Genomic DNA, 20,315 nt, shown 5'->3' on the forward strand with positions numbered 1-20,315 from the left:
CTGAGGAGCTGTAGCCTGCCTGAATCCCTTAGCAAAGAGAGGAGCGTGCCAGCCCCTGAGCTGTAGGGTTGATTGCAGCACAGAAGCCTGTGGTTAGAGAGAAGCCCAATCTAGAGCAGCAGGGGCTTGTCTGTTCTGAGGTGGCTGCCAGCTGAAGGTTTGGCTGTTTTTATGCTTCTGTTGGGTTTTGGTGAAGGATTCTGTGGCCCTGGAAGCCGCGGTCTGGTTGGAGGGCCAGGACTCTCCTGTGGCTGGAGTAGGCCAAAGGACAGTGGGTGGGCACTGAGGCAAAGGAATTTCAATGCTACATCTAGGTATAGGCTAGCGCTGTTGTGGTGGCCCCCTGGCTTCAGAGTCTTTGACAACTGTTGAGAAAACGATTTCCAATCCTAGTGTAACAAGGGCAAAAAAACAGGTCTTCTCAGAGCATGGGAGAGGCGGAGAGAGCCACCTTTCATGCCAAGTCTGGGCTCTGGCTGAGCAATGCATGGTGCAGGGCCAGAGAGGGGAGGTTTGTTATGCTAGCTTTGGGCTCACCCTGAGGGCCAGCTTGCCCCGGGGAGTAAGTTAGTGGCCTCAGGCTGGTCTAACTTACAGAGACTTGCGCGTGCTTCCAAGGGGCCATTGCAGAAGCCTGGGTGCACCAAATTGCAACATGTTGTGACCACAGCCACTCCTCTGCTAGCACTCCCTGGCATGACCCTCAAACCAAGCACAGAGCTGGCCGGTCTGCTCTACAGCACCAAGGATCTCCCACCCCAGGAAAATCCAGGCAGCAGGTGTGAAATTCAGGGGAAAGGGCTTCACACACTTGCAATTCCCATTAGGAAATAGCATTGGCGGGACATCTCAGACTTGCCCTCTATGTTTAGTGTAATTATATCCATGCTTTAAGGACAGCCTCGCCACTCGGTGTATTGCTTTGTCTGCTGCTTGACTCGTAGGAAGATTCTCCCTCATGCTGGGTCCACCCTGAACTTAGAAAAAGTCCCTCCATTGCAGACCCTGCTGCAACTCTGGTGTTGTCTTACGGGTGAGGTGACAATACAGAAGCCCATGCCGCCTCTTCTGGCCTCCTGACATCATGGCCCTGAATATAGTTTGATTTTTAAGACTAATTACAGAAGCAGAGGCTCGTACTTCATGGGATGAGCGTGGCTTAGTGTTCATGTCACACAGAGTTGGTCTTGCAAGTTTCATCAGTGTTGCCAAGTCTTGTGGATTTTTACCATGAGCTTTCCAATATTTTAGGCTTTTCATAACCTCCAGATCCTGGAGTCTAGGGATTACGTGAGAATCTCAGCTTTCATGTTTTTTTAAAAAAAAGTGATTTTTGAGCCTTCATGGGTGTGGAGGAAAGCTTGAAAATGTGACCCTTAAAAGCTCAAACATCAGAACACCAATAAAAAGAACCCCACATCCATTATTTTAATCTTATGATTCTGGGGAGGCTGACTCATGATTTGTGAATGCATGGGGCTGGCAATGTGTCTCACATAGGATTTTCCAAGAGATCATTTGCAATGTGAGGTTTTTTTTCCCAGCACTAGTAGTAAAATGTAACCAAATTGCATCAGTTTCCAAGTCGGTCTCCCTGATTAAAATTTTTGCCAGCCTTTTGGGGGGCTGGCTGGATCCTGCCCATTTCTTTGACTGGGGAGGCAGCCAAGCCAGAGCACGTGTTTTACCATTTGCACATGTGTATTAAATTGCCCATTTTACACTTCTCCCTCATAGGTTTGATTTATACACTTTACTGCTCAATGAAGCATTAATGCTATTTTTTTTTCTAAATTGCCTTTTATGAATAGTCCCGATGGATTACCTTTCTACTGCCACATTTCTCGTGATGATTGGGACCAGGCTAGGGCCATATATTAGGTCTGGATGGGTATGTCTACACTGGAATAAAAGACCTGCGGCGGGGCCAGGTCAGCTGACTTGCACTTGCGGTGCTAAAAATTGCTGTATAGTTGTTTGGGTTCAGGCTGGAGCCTGGGCCTTGGGACCCCTTTCCCCCATGGGATCCCAGAGCCTGGGCTCCAGCCAGGCCAAATGTCTACACTGCAGTTCAACAGCTCCATAGCTCGAGCCCTGTGAGCCCGAGTCAACTGACACGAGTCAGCTGCGGGTGTTTAATTGTTTTATTGACTTACCTTATGTGCTAAGGATTTTGTCGTTAGTTGTTCTTTGGAATAACAAAGCAACTGTGTAAGAGCATTCTCCTACAGGTGGATAGCCAGGGACAGATTCTGTCCCCAATGGTCTGCAAGGTTAAAGGTCCATATCTGCAGATACAATTGTATGGTTAAGTCCTAAAGCAAGGCAGGATGGTGCTGCAATCTTATGTTATAAAAAAATAAAATTGGGAAAAGTAGAAAACCAAGGGCCCAGCATTGCAGTCTTCAAAAGACAAAACTCCCATCTCTGTACACTGAGACCTTTATCTATGTAAGTTTTGCTGGTGTAAAACTAGAGACACTCTGTTGAAACTCGAGCATCCAACCTATGCAAAGGCAGAAGGGAGCTCAACTGTGTGTTACATCCCATCTAGCACGTCCTCTGTTGACTACAAAAATACAATAACCTAGGTAACTAATCTTCTTGAGAACGCAGTTTAGTTACTGACACACATGTACGTGGAGGTGGAGCTTGCTAATTTTGCGTGTTTGAAACTAGGGATGGCTGAAAATTTTCCATCTAAACTTGCATCTGAAGAAGTGAGGTTCTTACCCACGAAAGCTTATGCTCCCAGTACTTCTGTTAGTCTCAAAGGTGCCACAGGACCCTCTGTTCCATCTAAACTGTTTATCAGTTTACAATTTCGAGTTTTCATGAAAAAAATTGAAATGTTTTTGGCTGAAAATTCTTGAGTTTTGGTGTTTAGAAGAAAAGCTGAAATTCTCCTGTGGCGAACAACTCCATTTTCCAACCAGCTCTCATTTAAACCTCGTCTGTTAATACTGGGCTTGATTCTCCACAATCTAACACGGGAGTCAATCTTCAGTAACTCCCACTGAAGCCAACGGATTTACACCGATATAAGCCAGCAAAAGGAAAACGAGCCATTAACTGAGACTCTTAAAGCAGCCAAGGAGATTTGGTTGCCCCATTGCCATTAAAATACCCCAGGCGGCTTTGAAAATCTCAATCCTGGCTTCTGTTGCTTTTTGACAGAGTTTTCGATTCTACATACAGGAGCCGATTCTTCTCGTATTTACACCTCTGTGAATCAGGAGTAACTGCACTCTGCACTGAAGACAGTGAAGTTACACCAATGTAAATGGATCAGAGTTAGGTCTGCTGTGCTAGATATTCTGTCTTGTTTTTTCTTCATGATACCTTTTCATTACATTGCTGTTGGTAATGATTCCACCCAGCAGGTATTGGATAAGTTGCAGCAGTTTTTCGTTAAACTGGATATTGTTTTTAGCATTAAAAAAGATCAGTCTAGCCCCAAAATTTTGGATACAATCTCCACGTCTCATCTTCTGTGCTGTCTAGAATTTCTTCTACCAGGTTTTAAAGGGTCTTGCCTCAGTTTTCTTTGGCTAGACTCAGGAGTTTCTCTGCTCATGAAGTCAGTGTTGCAGATCAGTTACTATGGTTACAAAGAAGCAGATTTACGCCTAACATTCTTACCTGCAAAAACACTTTTCCATCCTGCATTTTCATCAGAGAAACTCCAATCTCAACCTCTTGATGAGTCCTTCTTTTCCATAAAAAAGACTGGTCCCCCAGAACATGCTGTTGCCAAGTGGTCACCTTTAAAGTGGTCATTTACCAACCATTACCACAACATAGACTATGAGATACTGCAGCTATTTTCTGCCCTACGGGGGACAGAAATGCTGTGGTATCCTAGATATCTCACTGGAGTAATGTTCACTTCTTTTGATTGTCCCCCCGAGGCATTCTTTTCCTATTCAGTTCTCTGATCATATGCATCTAATGTAAAGAGATGCGGGGTCTCTTTTCAGGTGTTGGGGAGCCTACAGCACCTACAGGTATTTGTAGTGAGTCGTCTTTCAACAATAAAGCGTTCCGCAAAGGAACAAATTTCAAAATGACAGCATTAGGATGGAAAGCAAAGTGGGTGATTGTGATGTTGCACTCTAGATGATTTTATGAAAATATGCTAATGAGTGTGAATATAATGTAACCGGAATATGCTGCATGCAAAAGGTCTCTTATTACAAAGCTTATAACCTACTGAGTGTGGTCATCCTATTTGTATAAATGTATCACTCCTGTATCTGAAACTAGAAATATAAAATATAACTCTGAGGTCCTATTGTAGTTATGCAAAGTGTGGGCCATTAATGGTGGTTTGGAATCTTGATGGCTCCCATCAACCAGGACAATTGACTGTGGATGGCTCTGTTTACTTGTAGGCCTTCCTGTGAGTCAGGCTGGGAGGAATGAAGGCTTGGAGTCTTGCAGTGGCATGTGATCATGTCACCTGAACTGGAATCCATCTTTAACCTGGTGCTTTTCCATTTAGAAGGAGGGGTGGGAACCCAGAGAGGGACAAAGGATTCCCTCCTTGTACAAAGCTATATAAGGGGGTGGAACAGAACAAAGGGGGCTGCAATCATGAGAAATCCCCTAGCTACCACCTGAGCTGGAACAAGGGCTGTACCGGGGAAAGGATTGTGCCCAGACTAGGAAGGTGTCCAGTCTGTGATAGAAGCTTTTTGAAACATCTGAGGGTGAGATTTTATCTGTAATCAGAAGAACAAGAGTACTTGTGGCACCTTAGAGACTAACAAATTTATTAGAGCATAAGCTTTCGTGGACTACAGCCCACTTCTTCTGCATCCGAAGAAGTGGGCTGTAGTCCACGAAAGCTTATGCTCTAATAAATTTGTTAATCTCTAAGGTGCCACAAGTACTCCTGTTCTTCTCTTTGTGGATACAGACTAACACGGCTGCTACTCTGATATCTGTAATCAGTTTTCTTACTGTATTAAGTTTAGACTTGAGTGTTTTATTTTATTTTGCTTGGTAATTCACTTTGTTCTGTCTGTTACTACTTGGAACCGCTTAAATCCTACTTTTTGTATTAATAAAATCACTTTTTACTTATTAATTAACCCAGAGTATGTATTAATACCTGGGGGGGGGCAGCTGTGCATATCTCCCTATCAGTGTTATAGAGGGCGAACAATTTATGAGTTTACCCTGAATAAGCTTTATACAGGGTAAAACGGATTTATTTGAGGTTTGGACCCCATTGGGAACTGGGCATCTGGGTGTTGGAGAAAGGAACACTTCTTAAGCTGCAGCTTTTGGGCGACGTTGTTCAGACCTGGGTCTGGGTTTGTAGCAGGCTAGCATGTCTGACTTAAACAGGCAAGGTTCTGAAGTCCCAAGCTAGCAGGGAAAACGGGTTAGAAGTAGTCTCAACACATCAGTTGGCAGTCCCAAGGGGTTTCTGTGATCCAACCCGTCACAGTGATGTGGCTCACAAAATCCAGGAACCATGACTTTGCTGGTTTGAAGACCTAGGGAGGATGAAAAGGAACGTGGTAAAGATAGCATGGCAGGAGAGGGTGGTAGGAAAACAGAGGAAGTAATAGATGGATTGTATCAAAGAAGGTGGTAAGCAGGTGGACTTTAGTGCCTCGGACAGATAAAAATGACAGATGCTTGGGATAGGGGAAGAAGAAGTAAAGAGATCCATGGTGAGGATTATATTTTAAACAAAATCTCCTCTAGGAAGTGAGCAGTATGTGCACATGTAGGAGGTTGACATTGTGTTCAGACACAACTCAGGGTGTATATGCCTTTGAATAACGCTGAGTGTCTTCCATATCTGGAAGATGCCCCAACCCCATACCTCCAGACTAAGGCTGCTAACAGCCTCGCATAGGCATTGAATGAGAGAGGACAAGATGAGAGTTGTCTCTAGGAAGAACAACAATTGCTAAGCACAAGACTTTGGGTCTTGACAAGAAATAGGAATGAGTCCATTTGTGAGCAGCCCTGGCCAATTCTCCCAATATCTACAGACAGGTCAGCGGCATCTTATGATATTGTAGGCAACAAAGAGCTCTAATTATATTAGCATGGATACTTGACTTTTTCATCCATTACTAGAAGGTCATCAGCCCTCCCCAGTCATGCAGTCTATTTACCCAACTCCATACCTTGCCTGACAAAGGGTCAAGAGGATCTGAGAGAATACTGAGGAAAATTGTCTGGGCTGAGATAGTCTTTTCCTCTAAAGGGCCGGTTAGAGTGTCAGTCGAGTTTCATGAGCATAGGTAAAGCCAATGCGGCATTAAATGAGGCAGCAGCTTCCCCTCCTAATGGGTGGTGTTGCCAATCTGCATTAACTCTGGGCCAGCCCCTTCTCCCTTGCCTTCCTCAGGCTGAATGTAAATCTGGAGCACACGCGGTGGCCCAAAGTTTCCCCAAAACCTTGAGAAACCCAGAGACTACTACTGGCCAAAACTCAAATAGAGCTGATGTCCCTCCAAAGTCATTGCCCTACCTCCAAGGACATAGACAGGTTAATCTGAATCTTCTCAGGGAGAGGAACTCAAATGAGCTAATAAGGTGACATTGCCACTACTAAGCAAGCTGTCCATTGTTTGAAACAAATCTATTGATTGAGATTTGTTGGAGAGAAGAAACTGCTCCTGCAGTATTATCCAATCAGGTTTCAGCGATCCATGCAAAGGTGGGGCTTCAACTTCAAACAGCGGCAACCCTGCGGACCAATGACGTTGGTGTTCTCAGCATAAGCATTGATCCTTGACGTTCCAGCCTCCTGAGAGAGAGGCACAGGCGAAACCTATAGAACTGACTTCAAACATTTCAAACTTGGCTCGTATTTCTTTTATTCTTTTGGCAAGCATCTTCGCCCTTCTGGTCTGCCCGCCTGCAGAACTCAAAAGTGAAGAGGGAGAGGAGAGGAAGGATTTGATCTGATTCTGTCACATGTTATGCACAGTTGTTAATGTTTTCCCTGGAGCACCTCCTCTGTGGGTGTCCCCCCGGGAAATGCATGCTGGCTTAGAGTTCTTAGGGAAGCTTCCTGGGAACAGCTGACTATGATCAGAAAGTCTGTCTGCCAGTTAAGCATTTATCTTATTAAAAAAAAAACACCCCATACTTTGTTGTAGTTAAACGTTGCTGATGATAATATGTCTTTACAAATGATAAAACCAAGATTTTTTTTTTTAAAACAGACTTTAGATTCCTGGGGGAAAATAATAATGGATGCCCTCAGCTGCGAGAGAGTCAGGAAATGTCAGGAATTAGTTTTACCTTCCATTTTTATAAATCTTTGCATACTGCATTATGGATTTACACAGCAAAGAAATAGCTATTCACATTTATATCTGTGCCTGGCCCCAAATTTCTGGATGATAAGAAATGCCCCTTAGGTTAGCAGTACGAGCCAGAAATATATTATTCATGCTTTCTATACCGAAGAAAACACTGTGGATACCATAGTTCAGCACAAATAAAAACCAGACTCCTTCATTTCATTTAGAGCAATTACAATTCTTGAACTAGATCAAGATGTATTTCATCATTCTTTTTCACAGTCTGGACACTGTGTGAGAGAGAGAGAGAGAGAGAGAGAGAGAGAAATCTTCACATCCCATTGGCAGTCTGTTTCCTTTCTATTTACATTCCAGCTCTCTTTTGAGCTCATCTGCAGCAACAAAATATGTCCCTAAAGAAACCCCTATAGCACACAAAGAATTTAGTGTTTTGGTTTATTTTAGTGACCACAAAATACCACCCATACAAAAATGCGTGTGCTGCCATATTTTGATCTTGCCTTTCTTAGCCAGTCAAAGTTCTGATGGTGACTTTGGTTATCATTGCAAGCTAACCATTTTTATTCTTTTTGGTTGAGTTCGTCCCATCAGGTTTGTATCATAGCAGTTCTTTGTGATGTTAACACTGAGTTAGATGGGGACTTGGACCAAATGCTTATGCAGGGGAATAAGGGGGAGGAAGAAATTATCTTACATCTGGGTTGGCTACTTGGCTCTTGGAGCAAAGGAGAAAAAGGGCATTGTGTACCTGCTTACCACCTCTCCCTGCGCGGGTGACTGAGATGTAGGGCAGGAGGGGCAAGGAAGGGCTGGACCCTTAGTTATCTCCCACTGTCTGAGCCATTTCAAGGACTAGTACAGGCAGGGCTGGCTCCAGGCATCAGCTGAACAAGCTGGTGCTTGGGGCGGCAGATTGTTGGAGGCGGCATTCTGCCCAATCCTAGGGCGGCACGGCCGCTTATTTTTGTTGTTGTTGTTCCGCTCCGGCCGCCCTGTAGGGGGCGGCAGCACGGAGAACCAGAGCGCTCTGCAGGGCAGTTCTCTTCCTTCCCTCCCCGCCGACCGGAGCGGAGCCCTCGCGGCAGGCGGCGGCACAGCGGGAGGGGCCGCGTGGCAGCGCCCCTGCTGTAGCCCTGGCCGCCCCCTTCTCTCTCTCTCTCCCACCCGCGCCCTCCCCCCCCGCCCCAGCCAATCCCCCTGCACCCGCGCTCTGGCCGCGCCGCAGGTGTTTTTTTTGCTTTGCCGTTCTGGCCACCCCGTTTTTGTTTGTTTGGGATTTTTTTGCTTGGGGAGGCCAAAAAGCCAGAGCCGGCCCTGAGTGCAGGCCATCAGCAGTGCCAACACCCTAATTCTTCCCCAGAGCAAGGTGAAAGAAGGGAGGGAACTGAGCCTCTGGGGGGTGTCTCTGAAGCACAGTGTCTTCTGGAGTGATGCATTTTTCACACCGTCCCTTCCTCGGGGCTGTACCTAAAGGCACAGCTAATGCTATAAGCCAGGGGTCAGCAACCTTTCAGAAGTGGTGTGCCGAGTCTTCAGTTATGCACTCTGATTTAAGGTTTCCCGTGCCAGTAATACATTTTAACGTTTTTAGATGGTCTCTTTCTATAAGTCTATAATATAGAACTAAACTATTGTTGTATGAAAAGTAAATAAGGTTTTAAAATGTTTAAGAAGCTTCATTTAAAATTAAATTAAAATGCAGAGCCCCTCCGGACCGGTGGCCAGGACCCAGGCAGTGTGAGTGCCACTGAAAATCAGCTCGCGTGCTGCCTTTGGCACGTGTGCCATAGGTTGCCTACTCCTGCTATAAGCAAAAATGCACTTTAAGCTGAGACTGGTCTGAGGTGCAAAGCCGGGCTGGGCATGGAGATCCGATCTGGTCCTGAACTTCTCCAAACTCTGCTGATGGTCACAGTGGAGGGGTTTGGATTCTGGACCAGCAGTATTGCAGAAGGGGGCCTCTGAGTGAAGACAGCAGATTCAATGCAGGTTTAAGCGTATATTTCATAGGCAGGCTTTTTAAACAATTGTCTGAGTCTTAGAGATCACACGTTTCAGTGCTTCCAGTCTCCATGTCAGAGCATCCTTCCACTTGGGAGAGATCCCTCTTTAGAGTCCATCAAGACTGCTTCCTACTCAGCTGGAGAGCTCGCGAAACATTGGCTTCCTTTCCCCCTGGAGCTAGAACAGCCTCTGCTCCCAGAGCAAGACTGAATTCAGCCTATGGCAGAGCATCGAACCATCACTAAACTTCCGGAAGGATTGTCTAGGGGAGAGAGCACTGGTTTGGGATTCTGGAGGTGACAGCTCAGTGCCTGGCTCAGCCACAAACTATTTATTTGGCCTTGGGCAACTCACTTAATCCACCCCGTCTCTGTTCCCCAGCTGTGAAATGGGGCTAGTACATCTCTACTTGACAGGGGTGTTGTGAGGATAACGACTTTGTGGCATTCAGACATTATCATAATGAGTGCCATATAACCCCCAGATAGGAATCCAATCTGTCAGAATAGTGATGCAGCGTTCGGAGGGAGGTGGTAGAGAGGTGCAAGTGTGCAAGGAGGATGTTCAAAGATCTTTCTTTTGTTGTTCCTAATCCCTGTCCTGTCAGCTGTGGTTTTCCAAGGGGACTTGCTCTTGCATTGCCGAGGATAAACATGTGATTGTCTCTCTCCTATCTTTGCTCAGAGGCTGCCTCTGCAGCTAAGGAATTCCTTACAGTGATTTCAGCACCCAGACGGGTTAAACCTCTGGGCAGGCCCCAGATGGGCTGGAGAGCGGAAACAGGCGTCTTCCTTCAGACTTCTGCAGCTGTGACCTCTACACCCTAAACAACGGGTTTTAAAAATAGTTCAGATCCAGGTCGGCCAGCAGTCTGTTGACACGGCACCCTGCTGGGGAGCCAGGGTCCAGGCTTGAACTTGGACCCTTGCTCCGAACGAAGGCTCAGCCTGTGCCTTTGCCCTTCTGCATCAAAGGAGTTTACTGGTAACAGGGGAGCTGAGCTGTAAAAGCTCTGGCAACGCAAAGCACCCTCCTCTTTTGCTAACTTCAGAGGGAGCTAGTGTGCTCAGAATCTCCCGGGATCAGACTCTGCGAGCTACGGATGTGTGATCAGGGAGATGCTGATGGTCTCAGTAGGCTGTAGGAGAATAGAAGGAGCAGATCCCCTATAATCAGTGTGGGGAAGGGCAGGGGAATTCCATGGAATAATTATTGGGCTACAGAACATTCCTGCTGGGGCGGGGGATCGGGCGGCAGAACAGTACCATGTTAGGCAGAAATAATGCTCAGCAGATGGATAAATGAAGTGCAATGCCTGGGGGTAAAGTCTCCATCCCAATATCACCGTTGTGCTTTACACTGGAGGTCAGTGTCGTTAGGGAGGAGGAGATCTTCCCCTAACTGGGACCTGAACTGATTAGATCTTTTTTCCCCCCATCTCAGGATTCTGTGACACCTTCAATATTGACACCAAAAGGCCCCGAATCATACCAGGCTCTAAAGAAGCGTACTTTGGCTACACGGTGCAGCAGCATGAAATCGCTGGGAAGAAATGGTAAGTGAGCGCCTCTTATTCCTGTGGTCTAGCAAGAGGAAGGGTGTCATACTCTTAAAGCCAATCTATGCAAAACGCTGTATGGTCATACCATCTCGCTGAAGGCGTTGTCTCAGAGAAGGCAGCGTTGTGGCTTTCTGTTCTGAGAGCTACTACGAGGCAAATTCTGCTCTCCCTTACGCTGGTGTAAATCTTTGACCTTCCCTAGTGCCTTCCATCTGAGGAGCTCCAAGTGTGATTCACATGAGAGGTTCTGTCAGAGAGAGAGTTTGTTTCCCTTCTATAGAAGCTGATGGGTGTCGAGTTTCCAGGTCCTGCTGTTGCCTGTCATTTGTACATGGCTGGTTCCATTCCCATGAACATTACCTTCGATCTTCAGGTGGGTTCACACCTCCAGGGGATCTCTTTGAGTTTCAGAGTCTGGGACTCAGAGGAAAAACTCAAAGCAAAACAGCCTGGCTTTTGGTCCGAACCGTTAAGTTTTACCTAGTTTCCACCCAAATGCACAACATAGGCCAGGTTACTTTGGGTTGGGTATGAAAGATGAAACTTGGTTGAATTTTTATCTGGCTTTAGGTTTCATGGTGAAAAGTTTCACTCCTAGCCAAGGCTGGAAAACATGAGGACAGCCTAGAATAATATGATGATTCACCAGACGTTAGAGATGTCACTTAGTGCACTTCTGGAAGGCACTCAGATATTACAGCGATGAGGGTGGTATGAAAACCTATGCAATGCCCCAAAACTTCATTAACACAGAGTTAAGGTTGTCCAGTGGTGCCTAGCGCTCTTCCAGAGTCCGTAAATCTCTGAAAACCAGGATATGAAGAATTTATGGTACAGGCCTCCTCCATTTCCCCCTGCCCCTAATCCCCCAACTCCCTCTACTATGTCCTCCTCATGTCTCCCACCGCTCTCCTACTATCTCCCTTAATCCCCTTCCCTACCACTCCTCCTTATTTATCCCCCTCCCCTCGCCACAGCCTGAAGCCCCCTCTCCCTTCCCCTCCCAAACGCCACACCCCTGTACAGCTCCAGCACCCCAACACATTCTCCCTCAGTGCCCCTCCATATTCCTTTGGTTTGCACCAAAAAGTTATAAGACTCTGAACATGTTCGGAGCAGCTCATGTTGGCAGGGGGTGGGTGTCTATGTACTAAGTCACAGGGGACTTGCTTTCTTTGGTCGCACTGTCGTATTGTTCAGGAAAGAGGATGACGTTATCCTAACTGCTTAATAGAGTTTTTCACCTTACCTGTATTGAAGTTAATGTTAATTTCCTTGACAATACTTCTAAAGGAAAGTCTGAGTCTGAGTGTGGATTTTAAACTATTGCTCTTATCGTATGTCACCTTGAGCCACCCGGATACCGTGACAACAGACTGCCTGGACACTCTTGCTTCAACAGAGCCCTAATCTTGCTGCGTGCGCATTTCACTTTGGCACCTGCCAACCCGGAGTTATACTTCTTACCCTTAGTCACCTTTTCCATCAACCAGAAAGGGGCTGTGCACTAGCTGAGATAAGACCCAAGCAAGCGAGATCAGTTTGGGGAGGATTGGAGCCATTGTTTGTGCTTTTGGTGTATGCAAAAAATCAATCAATAAAAGAGATGATGATTTTGTAAAAGGCTGGGTTGGGGTTGGGAGGGGGAGGGCTGTATCTTAAGAGCCCCTTGTTCAAATGGCACCAAATCAGACCCCTGACACGATCTGGCACCACCATGGGGCACAGCACATTTCAAGACCATCCTCGTCAGGATGTGAATTTTAGAGCATTTATAATAGCCCGCACCCAAACAGAAAATGACTCTCAACCTTAACCAAAGTAGAGCTAGTGCTCTGCTATTCTAGAGACGAAACCAGACCACACCGCTTCTTGTCCGGCTGCTTTCTGGGACTTGTTGCCCAGCTGTGCTGGGTGCTCCCGGACGCTGCTCTCGCTGTCACGTTGTGAAGGTGCCCACACCCCAGCCGGTAACCGTCGATGTGTGCGAACGAGCTGGGGCAGCCTGCGGTTTGTGCTGAAAGTTTGCAGGGTGCAATGGGGAGGGGTCTAATGACTAGATCAAGTTCTGAGGCTTTGCATCTAAATGCTCGGTCATTGCTATGTGTGAGGGTGGCTTTGGGCACACTTTCCCCATGTTAATGTTGGGCTTTGCTGTCTCAGTCTGGGAGGATTGCTCTGATTTTTATTAAGATATTCACAGGCGTGAAAACCCACCAGATGAAAACTCCTTCCCGTGGCCCCCAGATCGTCAGCTAACCCGGGGGAATTGTCTGTCTAGTCTCTTTAGAGGCACACAGTCTCCCTTACAGTGTGGCCTCACATGACGTAGAGTTGGTGGAGTGGCTTTTAGGCCTCCCCCACTGCTGTTCTCATGTTCTGCCATTCCTTCACTCTGCTGCAATATGGCTCAGTGGCTTCTTTTACTTGTGAGTTAATGAGAGGTTCTGATTTAACCTTGGATTCCCCAACTTTTGTCATCACAGCCTTAACATATTTAGATGCAGTTTCTTTTCTGTTTAATTTAAGGTTAGTGATCTGCCCAGACAGGCTGTCCTGTGGTGAATGACGAGTCTCTGGCTGGATTTATGCCCTGATTGTCCTAAAGCTAAAGGGATGGTGTGTGTTTTCCCAAATCGTACCATATACTGCTTTAGTTAGAGACGACTGCTGCGGGCCAGAGACTTGTTAGAAACAGCAAAGGGTGACTCCGTGGGCACAAGAGACCAGCCGTAGGAGTACAGTGGTGGATCAGAGCTCCGGGTTGCTGCTCATGACTCCAGAACTCCTCGCTGTGATTCTTCTGAGATCATTGCAGTTATATAAAGCATTGGTGTTTCCAGTCTCTGGCCTCTGGTTTTCCTCACCCTACAGGAGGGGACTGAATTCAGAGATTCAGAGAACGTAGATTGACATTCCCGTGAGAGCCGGCAATAAGGGACTGGTTTGAAAGGCGAATGGTGGCACTATTATGCGTTCACTGTTGCCAATTGAAAAGGAAAGTTTAGGTATTTAAAAGTGCCCTTTAAAACTCTTGGCTGAGACTTTCAAAACTGGGTGCCTGTATTTAAGACTGAGGTGTTTTCCTACTGCTTATATGGGACCACCAATATGCCCCAATTATAGTTGGCTCTAGGCTTAAATTTTCAAAAATGACACATGTTTTTTGTGTGTGTGCGCCCGACTTGAAACTCCTTATGGGGTGTGGCTTTCAGAGGGTGGGAGCACAGCACTTCCTGAAAACCAGGCCCCTTTGAGGCATCTCAACCTGGGCAAAACCACTTTTGCAAATGTGGGCACCCACGTCAGCGGCCTGATGTTCAGAAGTGCCCCCAGCTCCCCTTGACGTTGACTGGATTGCTGGGTGTTGAGCCCCTCTGACGATGAGAGTCCACGTTCTTTCCAAGACGCCGGTTGGCCTGTCTTCCTCCTCCTTTGGGTCACTTTATCTATTTTGGAAAGACAGAAGAAATCCTCTTACATCCTGGTATCAATGTGTGGAGACCTGTGGTTTCCATCTGAGGTGGGTAGCAGATACTTCTATTGCAGGATTTTGGTGGCTGGTGGTCCAAGTGCCACATTTAAACAGCTCATCCGCCGCATCCGTCTGCCAGCAAAGCCAGTGCAAACAAATGAACAAAGAAATGAGAGTTGCCAGCTATTTCTGTTTACTAAGAATTAATGTTTCACTCATCAAATTCCTTGTGGTTCAGGGAACAACGATGCAGCTAAAGAACCTGCTAAATCAACACCAACTGTTATTCAGCATGTGTATGAATCATACATTTTAAAATTAAACATGTGGGGAAAGAATAAACTGCATTCCCCAAATGCCACTCAATTGGGGATTTCAGTGCCATTTGCAATTGTTTGGATTATTTCTTCCCCTCTAGGAGCAACCAGTAATACTTCTCCTTGTTAAACAAGAAAGAGTGAAAGAGTGGATACTTGTGTCCACACACAGATCTCTTCATTTGGATATAAATGTTGGTATTTGCCTCCAAGATGGTCTTTCCCAAACACTTTGGGGAACAAAAGACCCTCTGCAGGCATGCTCACGGAAAAGCCAATAAAATGAGGAGCAAGCATGAAATAATTTCCTGACTATTCCTCTTGCTCGGGTAGAGGAATAGGCAGGAATTGGCCATGTTAGAGTCACATTTTCTGTGCCCAGCACCTTCCAGTAGAACTTTAGTTCAACATGGGAATAGCACCTTTTCTGTCATGATTCAAAATGCCACCAGCATTTACATGTGCATTAGATCATACAGCCTTGAATTAGGCTTGGATCAGAATTTCCTGAGGATTGGAGTGTCCAAAATCCAAATCTTTCTCCCCGTGCCAATCTCTAATATAGTCAAAGCTGAGTATGAATCACCGGGCATGGTATATTTATCCCATCTGATCTCCTGCTGTAGGTGAGCCAGCAATTCTAATAAAACTTACAACCCTAATCAGTCTCTGGCAGGCTAAAGCAGTAATTTCTGCCTGCTAATGCAGTATCTCTCTGGCAATGATGATCTTTAATCATGATTAAAGTCTTCAATCCTGATTTACATCCACATGATACACTGCTAGCAATTGCAACTCTGACTGCTCCTGATTGCAGCACTCAGTCACTGTTGAGTGTACCACTAACACCTTTGCAACCGAGACAGCAGGCGCTTTTGTATATAAAACAGATAGACATCTGGTTTGCAATGGCCTGAAGTAAGATACTTATGTGTTGGAGTTTCTCTCTACCATTTGCTGGTCAACTAGCCTAAGTCATGGCAACGGCTTTGTGGGGTACGTGGCGGGTGAGAGCTAGGATGAAGTATCTGTTTTCTGAAAGAACAGGAGTATTTGTGGTACCTTAGAGACTAACAAATTTATTTGAGCATAAGCTTTCATGGGCTTAAACCCACTTCATCGGCTGCATGCAGTGGAAAATACAGTAGAAAGATATAGATATATATATATATATATACACAGAGGACATGAAAAAATGGGTGTTGCCATACTAACTGTAACGAGAGTAATACATTAAGGTGGGCTATTATCAGCAGGAGGAAAAAAAACTTTTGTAGTGATAATCAGGATGGCCCATTTCCAACCATTGACAAGAAGGTGTGAGTAACAGTAGGGGAGAAAAATAATTAGCATGCAGAAATAGGTTTTACTTTGTGTAATGACCCATCCACTCCCAGTCTTTATTCAAGCCTAATTTAATGGTGTCCAGTTTGCAATTTAGTTCCAATTCTGCCGTTTCTCGTTGGAGTCTGTTTTTGAAGTTTTTTTTGTTGGAGTATTGCGACTTTGAGGTCTGTAATTGAGTGACCAGGGAGGTTGAAGTGTTCTCTGACTGGTTTTTGAATGTTTTAATTCTTGGCATCTGATTTGTGTCCATTTATTGTTTTGCGTAGAGAAAATGTATCAAGTTTGTCCTCGCTGGAGAGAGTCACAATTTGTCTAGATTCCTAGATTTTATTTTAAGGCCAGAAGGAAGCACTGTGATCTTCTAGTCCGACCGCCTGTCTAACACAGGCCACAAAACGTCACTCCCTAACTTCTGTCAGAGCCAGCTAGAGTGTATCATTTTAGAAGACTGTCCAGTCTCTATTTAAAGACTTCAAGGGACGGAGAATCCACCGTATCCTTTGATACATCCTTGGACCGTTTGCCCAGCCGAGTCACTCCATCAGGCTCCTGTCCTCACCCCAAAGGTGTAGCCAGATGAACTGCAGGTGGGGCCAGGGCCCTGCCTTTTGCTGGGCACCTAGCAGAGGCCCAGGGCTGAGTGTAGACCATGTTTATCTGTTAAGGCTTATGTGCTACTGCTTGGCATATTCTCTCCAGTGCCCCAAGGCCTGCATTTGCCCTGAACAGATGGAATTCATCGGCAGGTGCTACATCTGTTTTCCTGTTCTCCCTCCCATCCTGTCAGCCTCCAAAGGGCAGGGTTTGGCCCATGGTGTTTATCTGTCTGAAGGAGCTAGAGGCTATTTGGTGAAAAAGGTTCAATGTGCGATATAAAAGCAGCCTCTCGTGATTTCGCTTTGCTTCTAAAGCGAACGGCAATGACTAGAGGATTGCAACATGATTCACGCCGGTGTATGTCTTTAAACCACTCACAGAACACAGCTGCTCGCTTCCTGAGCAGAGCATTGCATTGAGAGCACATGAGGCCGGTGTTCTGGGATCTGCACTGGCACCTTCTTGGTCTTTGGGTGGAGTTGAAGATATTGGTTATGACCTGGGACTGGCTTACCTGAAGGATTGCCTCCCTCCCTGTGGTGAGCAGGGGCATGCAAGCCGGATCCCCTGTTATAAAAGAGAAGGGGCAGCTGGCAGGGTGTTCTCTGTGCGGGGTCTGGGACTTGCCCCTCTCCCCTAGTCCAAAACTGCCTGAACTTAGTGACTTAGCTCAATACAAAAAACACCTATTTGAGAGGGTTTTTTTGGAAGGGCTGAGGGCCTACGTCCTGGATGATGAAGGGGGTAGATAGCTGTCTGAGTTCCTGTGGCATCTATGACTTTACTGCTACTGAGGTTGAATTTAAGGGCCAGATTCTCATATTGGTGTATGATCCCCCCCACACACACATTTGAATGCATGCTCTGAGGCACTGAGCATGTGCACTTGGGGATTTGAGATCCAAAATTAGGCACATCCAAAAGGGTGTGCACACTTTTGTGTATTCCCACTTACAATCAGAACTAAACTAACAGCAGCCTTCATTTTTAAGGAGGTATCATCCCAGCCTCCTGTTTTGCAGGTGCAATTTTTGCACCCACAATTGACTGTAGGTGAAAATGATGTATTCCAGTATCTACTTGCCTGAGGTGGCAGCCAATCAGGTAGCTAGCTAGTGTTGTCATGTGTTGTTAATAAGGAATTATTAATCTTCTCATTTGCAGAAACTGCTTCCTATTTGAAGACTTCATTAGCTAATTTTAGCACTTAGTCAAGTTTTGCAGTCTGTTATCCCACAGTAAAGTCCTTTGGCAACTGGGTGGTAGAACAATTCTGCTAAGTAGCTGGCTCAATCAAGCCTCCATTGATGGTGACCAGAAGTCATTGCCATCTGATGGCTTTGTATGAAATGAGCTGTGTATCTTAGCTCATTTCCTAGAGAGCAGGGATCACATCACAACATCAGGGCAACTGCCACAAAATTGGCATCCTTAGTTGTAGCCTAGGCAGAGAAGTCAAGACCCTTGCATGGAAGAAGAAAGATTCTGTGACCCCAGGGCAAGATTGAGGCATATGGGCAAGTTGGCTTGGCAGGGGTCGGGGGCGGGGTCTCCATTTTCCAGGGCTGCTCATCTGACCTCTTTCACAAGCACTGCCTTCTCACTTATAGACACCTGCTGTGGGATAATAGATGAAATACTGGATTTGCAAGGACCTGATCCCAAGCCCATAGCAGTCAATGGCAGTCTTTGCACTGATGTCTGTGATCTTTGATTTAGGCCCTAGTAGATGTTTGGTTTCTGCAAAGAGTTTTCTGATGGGTTGATTCTGAGCTCAGGAAATTCTGTTTGAAGCTGCAGATCTCAGAATTAGATAAGGAAGAGGAAATAAGATGCTTTTCCTTTAGCTTCCTTCCCCCTTTTGCTTTGGACATGATCCTTTTTTCAAAATCCTCACTTTGATCCTAAAAGTACATGCCACCCATAGAGAACTGTACTGTGACAGAAGGCAAAGGGTATGCAAGTGTGTGGCCATCCAGATGATAATTAGATACATAGCATATTGCTCCAAGCTGATGTGCCAAACTGCTCCTCAAGCAATGTTCCTCATCAGGCTGTATACGGAAAAGACTACAACGACTGCTGGAAAAATCCACCAGGGGTGGCAACACTGTGGTTCTACAGTGCAAATGATTTAACTTTAAAATCTTCTACAAGGGAGACCCTGGTGTATTGGGAAGAAAAGAGGGTATTTTAGCAGAACCGGCCTACTGTCGTGTTCCTCTCCGGCCTACTGTCGTGTTCGATATTAAGAAGCTTGAAAGAGGAATCCCTTCTGCAAGAAAAGTTAGTGAAGCTCTTTCTCCACCAGGTGCTCCACTTCTCCCCTTGGATGCATGACCCTCGTGTCACATTCTATCTCATGAAGTCAGTTGTGCCTAAGTTAATTACGCACTGCACTGAGCCTACGGCTGTATTTTGTAATCTTTCCACCAATGGCTACCCTCTCACGATACAAGAAAAGTTCCTGGCTTCCGAGCTCCGACTCACCAAGTGGGTATTTATGATGATTAAATGTCCAGTTCCAGGTAACCTGCCCCTTTCTTTGCAAACTTAGCATCGACTATGCAATAAATAACCGCCTCACTCTTGCAGTTGCTTAGCCAGGTTCATTGAGTATAGAGCGCTTCTCTCAGCTCTCTCATTCTCTGGCAGAGGCTGGGTCCAGCTCTTTGTTCACACAGACAAAATGAGTCCTGACCTCCCACCCCTGAGAAAGTTTGGTTTCTTAGCACTTGTCTCCAGTTCAGTACGGATCTAGAACGTTTGTTGTAGTTAATTATGTACTTATGTGGTTCTTGATGAATTAATAAACTGCTGATTGGTTATGAATAACCAAGTGTCCTGATGTGAGAAATACTGTCTACAGCAAATGTAGACCTGGAAAGAACCTCGCACTAAAATTAGTAAGATAGGGCTCCCTGGACTCGATAAATGTTACCCAGTGTTGGCTACAATACTTACCAAACTGGCAAATGTAGTTGGTTAGATTTCAGCTTTAAAATCTAACTGGGACTGTGGCAAAGTCATTAAATGGACCCCTATTCAGGCTTACATAATGGTTATGTGATTCCTCCACACTTACCCAGACATGCCAAACCCACACACACAAAAATGCAGAAATTGGGCTTATGTTTGGCTTAATTGACTTGTGAGTTGCTTGTTGGCTAGTTTTTGGCTTGTAGACTGCTGCTTCTTTTTTTTTGATCGGCTCCCGGCAAGCAGGGGCAAGGGTGGGGGGGGGAAGCAGGGACAAGGGGGGACAAACAGGGGCAAGGGGGGGAGAGAGTCAGGAGTGCACAAGCAGGCCCACACTGCACGCCGGGCAGATCTAGTCACATAGAGTGTTGGAGTTCTTAAGGATTGGCTTGTTTTGAAATAGGATTAGCTTGATTTTTGGCTTACTTTGAAAGTCAGGGTGCTTATTTACCGCGTGGAAGTTGGCAACTGTGCACTCACCTATCTTTCAGGGGTGATAGTTACCTGCCTCACACCTCCAGGCCGTCACCTATAGCGTCATGAAGGAATTTTCACCCCATGTATCTGATGGTTCAGTAAGGCTACTCCATGTTCCTCAAGCCAACATCCAATTTATACTTCTTTCCATGTCTTTGCATGAATATAAATGGATATCCTGAGGCAAGATAAATAGGCTAAGGAATTTTTATAAAAAAAAAAAAAAAAAAACCCACCATGAGTCACTCTGGTTAAAA

The 20,315-nt window shown here is 45.8% G+C and overlaps 1 protein-coding gene across 4 annotated transcripts in view; it reads left to right on the top strand.

Moving 5' to 3' along the window:
• The window catches only part of ITGA11 (integrin subunit alpha 11), a 149,877-nt gene that overhangs the window by 11,710 nt on the left and 117,852 nt on the right, over positions 1–20,315 (top strand). For all 4 annotated transcript variants that reach the window (XR_010590923.1, XM_008170512.4, XM_042856551.2 and 1 more), the window contains exon 2: positions 10,749–10,860. Coding sequence is in view for 3 of the 4 variants with exons in the window: in XM_008170512.4 (XP_008168734.2) it covers positions 10,749–10,860 (112 nt within the window). In the remaining variant the exon portion in view is untranslated. The remainder of the gene's footprint in view (positions 1–10,748; positions 10,861–20,315) is intronic.

This window comes from Chrysemys picta, chromosome 10, assembly GCF_011386835.1.
Source record: "Chrysemys picta bellii isolate R12L10 chromosome 10, ASM1138683v2, whole genome shotgun sequence".
NCBI classification, from domain to species: domain Eukaryota; kingdom Metazoa; phylum Chordata; order Testudines; family Emydidae; genus Chrysemys; species Chrysemys picta.